This window comes from Gavialis gangeticus, unplaced genomic scaffold (assembly GCF_001723915.1).
Source record: "Gavialis gangeticus isolate Ggan-Ray unplaced genomic scaffold, GavGan_comp1, whole genome shotgun sequence".
Taxonomy (NCBI): domain Eukaryota; kingdom Metazoa; phylum Chordata; order Crocodylia; family Gavialidae; genus Gavialis; species Gavialis gangeticus.
In genome coordinates, this window is record NW_017729022.1 from 5,459,030 (window position 1) to 5,469,980 (window position 10,951).

The window sequence follows — 10,951 nt, forward strand, 5'->3', positions numbered from 1 at the left end:
TTCACATTGCTGATTCTTTATTTGTTATTATAATCCTTTAGGTGTGACATTCTCATCCTCTTTGCAGCAACTAATTTAGCTGTCCAAAAGAGACAACTGGACATCAAGCTGAGTTATCTGTAGTAGAAGCTGAGGAGCTCTTTTAATAAAGATTATGTTTTCATGGAAACGTCATTTCAGTAGTAAAGAAAATGAAAAAAACAAACCGAATCAAGAAAAAAAAGTGCATGTAATATATAATGTCCTGTGTTAGTGGTTGGCAGAATTAATTCCTTTGCTCTTGCAAGACCCATGTTTCTGCCCAAAGTGGAATTTGATCACCTCCACTGAACACAGAGTCACATTATATCAAAGTCAAGTTGTCCATAAGATATTTGTGTCCCTTGATGTAATAGCAGGAATTTTCAACCAATAAAACTTTTTAAACGGACCATTACTCCCTTGTGATTTTGTTGTTCACTATACAAACGCATATAAATCAAGACAAAAATGTATTTTGAAATCAAATTAATGAATGTTGTAGATGTTTGAGTGTTAAAATATAATTTGGTATTTTTCTGGTTCTGAGATGGCAAAACCTCTTGCTGAAAGGAGTACTTCCCAGGGGCAAGGGGAGGAACTCCTGGTGGCAAAGGTCAGGGGTTAGGGAGCAGGACTTCTGGTCACAAGGTGGCAACCAGGGAGCACGGTACCTGTCAAGGGCCGGGGCTACCTACATGGCCCTCAACAGCTTGCCAAAACTTGGTAAGTGGCCCTCCAGCTGAAATCATTGCCCACCCCTGAAGTAGAACCTAGGTAGCAGCAGCTCATGTTCTCTTCCGCTGAGCCCTGTCATCTTCAGTCCAACATGGCTCAACGCTAAGCTAGAGAAACTACACTCTGAGCAAAGGCCTGCATCAGATTCTGTATTCATCCTGAAAGGGGAGTACTTTCCAAGATCACCTCACAAAATGGAGCACCCAGCATTTAGCTCTTTCTTTAAACTGTTAATTGACAGTCCTGAGAATGGGCGATTTAGTGCCATTCATGGACAACATATTTGAGGCCCCAAACAATTAACTAATTGGTAGCCACTTTTTTCACTTTTAGCCTGGGCTGAATTTGAAATGTTAGAAAACATTTTTTCTAAAATAAAGTCTGGTGCTGTAAAAGAAGCATTAAGCCAATATATTTAACTAACCATAAGTAAACATCAGGCCACAGGACAGAAGCGAATTTATTGAGAAGTGATGTCTCATCATCGGTTATTCCTTATACAAATAAACTCCAAGCAAATATACGATTTTTTTTCCTGATAATTAGTAAAAAGAAGCAGTAAACATGGACTCAGCTGAATGCTTCTCATTGAAAACAACATTATGTTATAAAAGAAACAGTAATTTCTTTTTAGGAATAGTACAAATGTAAGGCCCTTACAGGCAGACTTCTGAGGCTTTGTGAAGACCTGCTGATAAGTGTATTGTGAAGTGCAGGATCAGCTCTAACAGCCCCATAATATAAAATTAAAGTCACTTCAATCAGGATCAATTACAATGTTTTATTTTAAATTTAGAAAATGTTAGAAATTTGGGCACAAATCCTTATTTTACTCATACAGAGCTGTCTGCAGTATCAGAGAGCTCCGGTAATCGAGTGGCAGATCTAAGGATATGTATCCATAGCATCAAGTTGGAGCAAACCAAAAGGGGTATTGACTATACATCTATGCAGTAGTAATAGCAGCTTGCACAGATCCATTCCCTTCCAATTGTTTTTCTAGTGCTCTTATAATAGTTAGGGAGCATATTGAGCCAGAATAGTTAAGTACCCACCTGGCTGCACAGAAGACCAAATTAAAGTAAATGTATAGACTGAAAATAGATTTCATTGCACAAAATGGTTGCTGCCCTGTTTCTTCCAGCTCCAAGTGGGTAAATCAATGCTCATGAAGAACAGGAATTGATGGGGTTTGACCTCTAACAAGATCTCCTTCCTTCTCCATGAATCCAGATTGGTTTAGATGCTTTAACAGCAAATTGTTTATTTTCTTAAGCTCTTCTATGTTGTTCCTTTCAAACTCCAGTCTGCTTGACACTTGGTCCATCTTCTTTCCAGTCTGAACTTTAAAATAAAAATGTGTTATGTTAAATGAGTTAATTAAGGGTTTTATCATCACAGGGTCGGGACATTTACTGTGCTCAAATACACAGCCAGCTGAAGATAAGTTCAGAAGCCTAGTGGGAGAAAGTTATATCTGGAAAGCTAACTAAATACTTTAAAAATCTACTTTCACTTTTTCATTCATGTGTAGTCTAATGCAATAACTGCACTAGTTCAGAGTCAATTTCTGAATCCTACAGGAAATTTTCTGATTTAAAGGCTGCAAGATTCACCCTGTGTCTGAGCACAATGGGCAGACAGAAGTGCAGTTCTCCACTGTAACTCATTGCTTTGCAGGAAGTGGTCTGAGTTACAATGATTCCCCAGACCAAACAGAAGTTCACTATTGGTTCCAGGGGGAAGAAGAATCTAACTGCTGGCTGCAGCCGGTTTCCTTTACCAATGGCCCCTGCTCCCTCTCTCAGCCCGCACAGTTTTCAGAATGGGAGGGAGGAAAGAAAGCAAAGGGAGCTTGTTCGAGGGGTTACCCAGCTGGTGCTTGAGGGTGGGGCAGGTGAATTGGAGCCTCCCACCTCAGGGGGGTTGGGGAAGGGAGGTTTCCAAGACACCCTCATCCTCCAGCAGAGACTGAAAAAATCCCAAACCAAACTCCCTCTGCTCCCTTTCCTCCCTCCCATTCTGAAAACAGCTCTGAGGCTGGGAGGCAGTGCAGATTTCATAGACCTGATAGATATTAGGGCTGGAAGGGACCTTGCAAGATGATCAGGTCCAGCCCCCTGCCCAAGGGGCAAGAAGTCTATACCAGACTCTGGAGACTCAGAAGAAGTTACAGAAGATGCTATGTTTTGAAACATCTTCATCTGTCAGATTTATCCCAGATTGGCCATTTTTTATGCAGTCTGCAGCCATGCACTTGTGTCTGGTCATGGTTATAAACCACTTTCTGTGCCAAGATTGGGTGAAAATTGTCACTTTTGCATCCAATGTTTGTCACAGTTGTCTGTGTCCAATGTGTCTCTCCACACTGTTATTACAAAAAAAGACCAAAGTGTAGAAATAGAACTAAGCCTCATCATTTCCTAAAGCTTAGGCCTCTGCCATCAGAAGTGAGGAAGTCCTATAGATGTTAGTATTCTTTTATCCTCTCTTTGGAATGCAAGCAACCTCATTCACATATACAAATAAAGCCAGTACATTGCATGCTTGAGCCTTTTCTCGTTAGTCAAAACTTATCCCAAGGTTTTGCTGTTAGCTAAAGTTCACATCCAACAGTTGAGTGTCAATCCAAAGTAAATCTATGCCTGCAGATTGTGAATATAACATAGAATAGCTGAGAGAATGACCCTAGTACTATAGGTCCAAAAATAAACCTTTACATCTTTTAGAGGCTTAGCCCAAGAGCAACTCCTTTAATAACTGCAGTATCATGATCCTTAGCCATCTGCTGTCTAACCACTAGAGGGCCATATTATTCCTTCATTTCTACCAGACCAGGACCTGCAACAGAGCAAATTTGGAACTCAGTATAAAAAAATATAAAGGGTCTTCCCAGACATAATATTCAAGATATTATGTGCATCCTTTATTTCCTTGGCACTGTTGTGCTTTTCAGTGTGTCCAGAAATGGTATCCCTGGGTGCAGTTCAGGGCAGAGTAGGTGATAATTTCCTGTTATGAAATGAGAGGAGGGAACAGTCCTTTCTGCTTTGTAGCCCATTAATGACTACAATATAGGTAGAGACATCTTGATTTCAAAGGGCCACAAGTTCTTATCACAACTGAGTTCTCAGTCAACATAATATACGTCATGCTCTATTCTATGCAATAACACTGAGTCAGTGGTAAACACCAAATAGGTGGGTCCCTGGAAATATCTGGTAGTCTGTGGCTGTTGGCTTGACAGCATTACCTTAACCAGCTCAAACAAGCAGTAGTTATTCACACAAATTTCTACTATGGAACAATTTCAAGTTATCATCTGATTTTTCAGACTCCTTTTGTTTGAGGATTTCTTTCTTCCAAATGATTTCCACTCAACTGCTTGCACAGGAACCTTCATCTGTTTCTGAATAATAAAAACTAAACACCTTCCTACACACTGAGTTATATTCATCCCTAGCATTAGTCCTTCCATGTTAGTGGAATCACACCAGGACTGAATTTTTGTCTGGAAATGAAAAGGAAAAATTATTTTCAAAACATGTCTTGACAAAACAGTCAGACTGAAAGTACTTGACTTTACAGCCAATGATTTCAGAGATCACTACCTAGCTCTGCTGGTTTATATTTAAACTCCTCTTCTTACCACTCCAAGGTCAAGGACAGGTTGTTTAAAATCCTCTTTTAAGGTATGGAGTACTGTAAAAGACTGTTGCTGAGCTTAATTGATAAAGCAGCATGGCAAGTTAAACTAGCTATTTAAAAGTTGACCTGCCGACCTGACTTAATTCTTTCTTTCCTATCCACTACAATTTTAGCTGAATTAATCCTTATTCCATGTCATGATGGGATGGTTCTAGTTAACTTTACTGCAATGTTACAGAAAGAGCCAGACATGATTCCAGGGCTAACTAAGCAAGTCTGAGTAATTCCTTGGCATCTGTGTCAGAACCAAGCCACATACCAGCAAATATCTATCACTTAACATTTTGGAAGATACGTATTTCTTCCATCTTGAAAAAAAAACATGTATCCTTTTTTGTTTTGTAAGGAACTTTGCTAGCCTTTAGATGAAATCCTTACATCACAGCCATTCAGAAGGCAGCATACTGAATAATACAAGAGTCTACAAGTCTGCAAAATTTTTGCATAGAGGCAGAGCTTTTATCTCAAGGAGTAGTGGCCCAGGCTTTGAGATCCAGCAGCCCCAGGTTCAATGTCTGTCAAATGCAGTGATTCTCAACTAGGATACTATAGCACCCTGGGGTGCCTTGAAATCCTTCCAAGGGTATTCCAGGGTGATATAAGGTTAGCACTGTTAGGTGTGCAAACATAATTCACAAGATAAATCCAGAGATTTCAAACAGGAATTCATAGTGCTAAAAAGGCCATTCTGATCTTTCTGAGTTGCCTGCAACAGAAAAATTGCTCTTTTATTTTTACTTAGTCAAAAACCAAGTGAAAACTAAGTCCTGGCAAGGGGTGCCTTTAGTCTAATGAGGGGTGCTCCTTGGGTCTAAGAAGGAGTGCCTTGAATCTAGAAAGGTTGAGAACCACTTTCTAATTCAATAACCAATCTTGTGTTACAACAGCAAATTACAATGTAGCCCAATAACTTTCGTCACCTTGCTCCTTTAGGAGCGCATATTGTTTATTAGAGCCTGTTTGTGTTTTACTTACTTATTAAGATTATTACAAATGAAACAAGTGCCAAACTGACAATCAACGTAATGATCAATGTAACGAAGAACACACATTGGCTTCTTATGCTACTCCATGTCATCCAACCATCACCTGTGTTCTCCTCTTCCTGGTCTGCAGTAAGATGGAAAATAATAGTGCGATAAGAAATTGTATTAAAATCATTTAGAACAAATATGACAAAATACCTCTGGTTCTAATCAGAGAGAACCCAGAATACACCCAAGCTTTGGATCTAAGTCCAGAAGTTTATGGCTTGAATTCATCTCTTTTCCTAGATAGGACACGATTACCACATTATTATCATCTTAGAATTTCAGTCAAAGAGGAGACTGTTTCAAAGCAGAGGATATGTGAAAGTAGCATATCCTTATTCAACAGGTCTGCTTCATAGGCATATTCAGATTGACGGCTTTTCACTCCTAATAACCCATTAAAGCCAGTGCCACTGCTATATCCTATGCACCTTGTGAATCATCAGTCAAATTATTTACTAATTTACAAAGTTTCCCCAGTGCAATTGACAGGAGTGGGGCTTCACAGAGGTCACTGAATTTGACTCTCAACCCCTTTGTTTCTTATGCTATTGCACAAGAAAGGAAAAAGAAAAAAAAGTTTTATTTGTATAGATTCAATGTACACAGTGCTAGAAGTTAGTATATATTCCAGCTAGTTGAAACATTTTTAATAAAACTATTTTCATCCAGCAATGCTGTTTCATTGGAGCTGAAACAATTTGCAAAGACATAATTCCAATAAAGTTTTCATCAAGAGGGTTTCTGAGGTCCAGATTCTGGTCCCTCCCAGAAAGCAGAAGAAGGAGCTCCAGATTGAAAACATGACTTTTTTTCATTATTTGAAAGGGGATGCTTTGAAATAAATTGACCTCATGGAAACATTAAAAATGTTACATTTTTATTCTATTACAGAACAAAAACAAGGTTTGGAATGTCAGAAGTCATCACAAAATGGAACTGTCACCTTCCAGCCAGCTCTAGTATATATAAATTTAACACATTTGCCCACAGGAGGCAGGCCCACTAGCTATCCATCAAGAAGATATAGGATGGGGGAGTAAAGGGCATCACCTCTACTGAAATCTGAGAGTTAAATCTGCCTGGTACTTTTTAAAACCTCTGTTGAGTGAAGGGAAAGGTCAGTAAGTGCCATCAAGACAAAAACAGGCCAGTGAGGAGTGGAGATGGACCTCTAGGTAGCGAAGACAGTGGGAACAGGAAATGGATTTTCTTTAAAGTCCCTGAATGCTGGCAAGAGATTTGTATGAATCTGAGTTTTACACTTGATAAGCAAGATTCTAACCCCATACTGAAGTACCACTTTAACTACTATTTTATTCTCTCTTTTGGGCTTGTGTAACTTCAGTCTGTCCCAGAAAACTTTCCAGAAAGCTACAGCTGAAATAGCATGTGTTAGAAGTGTGTGCAGGACCAGATTAAGTGTGACATTTAGCTCACCCACCTCTATAGCTGATGTACCTGAAAGGAATCATGAATCTATGAAAATGGTATTTCTAGGTTTCACATTCAATGTGACTTTCAGCTGGTGACAATTTTTCAGGGACTTACACTGTGCTGGTAGCAATAAAGATGGGGAAAGGATGCCTATGCCACAACAGCATTTTGATAATGAGCAAACCTGAGGTTTGAGCAATTCATAGAACTAGTGAGAGATCTATCTGTGGGAGCCTTTTTGTTTCTCTTTATTGCATTTAGTGTGCTCCTGCCTATGGATAAATTGAAGCGTTTTTAATATTTGGGGCTTTTTGTTACTCCCTCAGCTTCCATAATAAAGGCATTATGTGCTAAGTGCCAGTACCACAGATATTGCTTCCTAGCCAGAATAATAATGATGGGGAGTTGCTGCCACAGTCTCTCAAGCACAGTAAGCTATCAATAGAGTTCTTATAAATACTACTTGTTTGCTCTGCCTAATGAACACTTCTCACTAGTCAACTGGCTCAATGTGCCAGCCATTGTAAGGAATCAGTGAACAAGGACTCTGGCCAAGCTGCAAACAGTGGGACCATTTTATGTTCTGAAGCATACAAAAATGGTTGTGTAGCTCCTACCACAACAATTAGAAGTCTTTTAATTTTAAAATAGCTTTTAAAATGATTTCTAATGTGTTTGGTTTTGCCAGGTCATATTTAGCTACTGAGCTAAAGGAAGGCCATGTGAACTGCTTCACAAACATTCAAGGCATTGTTTTTAAAGCAGTTGAGGCATCTACTGTAGAAAATGGAAACTGATTCCCAGGCATTTTCAGTGATTATCAGGTGAAAAACGCTTACTTAATCTAGCAACCTTTTTGTCTGCTCTGTAGCAAAGAGATCCAGGATTTCACACATGACTCAATATTAAGTGGCTGAGGACTGTAAAGAGTACAAACTCTTTGAGCATATATAAATTGTGTCAGTGTTCAGGACCATGAAAATAAGCCCCACCAACTCACTACTACCCTGCATGGGCCACATGCCAAAATCATATCACATAATCGTTCCTTGTCCTGTACCCAATGTCATGTTCTCAATCATGGGCATGCTCATTTGGACAGCATCTGACACACTGAGCACTGCTCCCATGGCAGCTACATGACACGTCCTTGTTACGTGGCACATACGGAGTGGGTGTGAGTGGGCAAGGCTTGTTTTCATGATGAGGCCTCAGAGCACCATCCAACACAATGTAGACGTTAGGGATATATGAAGCTTTGGTCCCTGATTCGATTTGGTGGAGATTTAGCCTGATTTGGCGGCCAAATCTCCAAATCCGAATCAAATCAGGAGACCCTTTAATCTCTCCAAATCGAATCAGAACCTTCTGAATCGATTCGGAGAGATTCAGAGATTCGGACATAGACACAACTTTAAATGTTTTTTCTACATACCTCAAGGTACGAGGAGGCTCGTGAATGCTGCAATGCTGGGGTGGATGGAGAGTTGCACAGGAGTGCAGGGGGCTCTCCAGTGCGCTTGGCAGAAGACCCAGAACTGAACTAGAAGCACTTCTGGTCCACTTCCAGGTCTGCCAGGAAGTGCGTGTGGGGCACCCCCATGCCTCCCTGGCTCGGCGACTGGTGTTTCCTGGGTCTGGGGGGGCACCCAGGGTTCCCCCTGAGGGTGATCACTGAGCCAGAGGGGTGCGGAAGTGCCCCCCAGTGCACTCCCCGGGGGACCCAGACGTGGACCAGAAATACTTCCAGTCTACTTCCAGGTCCACTGCCGAGTGCACAGGGGGCCCGCCCGTGCTCCTGTGGGATGTAGAAAAAACATTTAAAGCTTTGTCTATGGCTGAATTGCTGTTTCTCTGAATCACCATCAAATCTTCAGATTCAGCTTTGGTCAAATCGAATCATGGACAGTGATCTAAATCAACAAATTAAAATACTGTCCCTGATTCGGGCTGAATCGGAATCTGAATTGAATACGACCCATTTTGTATTAGTAGACATTCCTTTTGAGAACACTCTACAAGTGAGGGCAATGTCCAGAGAAACCTCCAACCATTAACAACCATATTTAAAGAGTCACAATCTAAAACAATTTGAAGCACTTCAGAAATGGAGAGAAAAAGCACACACGCAGGACTGCTCCCATCTGCTGCTCAAATACAGCCACCAGCAGGCAACTCCTGCACCCAGCAGCACTCATACAACCATATTTCAAAAGTGAAGGATGCTGCTCAAAACAACTACAGATGAAATCTAGGTGGGCAGCACAGAAATATTTTGACTCTTGAACAGATCTATTATATGCTCACACCTTTTCACTAAAATGAGAACACTAGGGAGGCCTATATGATAAAATAATATGATAGATGTCTATCATTTTTAATATGGGATCCTTCCATTGTGTCTGGCAGCTGATGCCATTGTAGTTATTAGCTTTAGAAAACTTAGGACTCAGTAGTAGAGGTATTTGCAAGATGTTCAGCCTCATGGGCTAAGAGGAAGGTTAAGAGCACATATTCCTTATCTCCCATATCCTCCCCAAAATCAGTGTATTTTTAACTCTTCTTGAACCTAAACACAGGTGTCACCTGACATTTCTTCCAGCAATTATCTTTAATGGTGCAGTTGAATGGCCAGTTCCACTTCTGTCTCATTTGAAATTAATTTAAATAAGGCTGTTACTGTATAGCTATTCTCCAGATAAATTTCAAAAGTATAAAATTATGCCACTAAATGAAGGATGAAAATGCAGGTTTCTGTACCTATTCAAACAACACAATATGGAATGCTGCCAAGAAACTTTAGCTTTTAAAGTGCTTTCAGATCACAAAGGAGCTGAGCACATTGCTAAAATATTCTTGTCATATAACATATATAAAAGAAGTAAAACCAGGTCAGTGCAATTCTGAAACTGAGAAATGAGCTTGTCTGAATTACAAATCTAGATAGCTACCTGAAGAACTCTATGAGCCTATTTCACGTTATCAAGAGCCATTCCTTAAAAGTCCAAACAGAAATCAGAATTGTTTCAATTGCTGGTCTTACCCTTCTCCTATCATTTATATTAGTTCTAGTGTTTGCAAAAACTACCAGAGAGAGAGAGAAATCATTTCATTATTCCTGCAACATAACGGACAATGCCAATGCCTCAGACATGACCTGGATGCTATGGCTTGGAGTGATGTGTGGCTCAGATTCCACTATGAATCCTTTGCCTTGTGGGACTTGCCAACAAGAATCTGCTACCAGTAACAATGAGAGATTGTACTGGTGTAGCTGGGTGGCAGGTCTGGTCCAATATGGCAATTCCTGTGTTTCCCATTTAAAGGGAGCCAAGTGTGATGATTTCTGAGATAACGATATTTTAACAGAATTTAATGTCTTTTCAATACTAAAACTGACATGCACGTATTGTGCTCAGTCCTTAAGTGGCACACGTTGGCACCATGCTGTTGACATCAATGAAGCTATCATTTTGATTTATATTACCCAGGGATCTGGCCCACCTGCTTAAAGATTTAGTAAAAACATGCCTATGGTAAATAAATTACTTCCAAATGCCAACTACATTCATACATCCATTTTTTCATCACCTGCTGTCTGTTCAGAATAGTTGTTTAACATCATCCAATATACGTACTTAGCAGGTGTTGAGATCCATCAGAACAAACATTTAGTTTGTTTAGGTTATTTAAGGAATCAACTTCATAAAGCTTTCCTTCTTCTTGTGTATCATTTTCCAGGGCAATTTCCAGAGAAGAACTCTCCATCATACCTAAAAGAAAGTATATGACTGAGTTGAAGATCCTGAGGAACAGAAGGAAGGAGAACATCAGAGTAAGGACCCTGGATTTCAGAAAAGCAGACTTTGATTTGCTCAGGGAACTCATGGGCAGGAAAGAGGAGAGGAGTCCACAGGACAGCTGGCTGTAATTTAAAGAAACCTTACTGAGAGTACAGAAACAAAACATCCCAGTGTCTAGGAAGACTAGCAAGTATGGCAGAAAACCAGTTTGGCTTA

At 40.1% G+C, this 10,951-nt stretch overlaps 1 protein-coding gene across 1 annotated transcript; it reads right to left on the reverse strand.

The window, feature by feature from the left end:
* Positions 1-1,525: 1,525 nt before the first annotated feature.
* On the reverse strand, positions 1,526-10,900 carry LSMEM1 (leucine rich single-pass membrane protein 1). Its single transcript, XM_019514557.1, has 3 exons — positions 10,571-10,900; positions 5,440-5,574; positions 1,526-2,100 (listed from the first exon to the last, which is right to left on the reverse strand). Exons 1-3 carry the CDS (start codon positions 10,818-10,820, stop codon positions 1,916-1,918), a joined length of 570 nt encoding a protein of 189 aa, XP_019370102.1. The 5' UTR covers positions 10,821-10,900; the 3' UTR covers positions 1,526-1,915.
* Between the last annotated feature and the right edge of the window lie 51 nt (positions 10,901-10,951).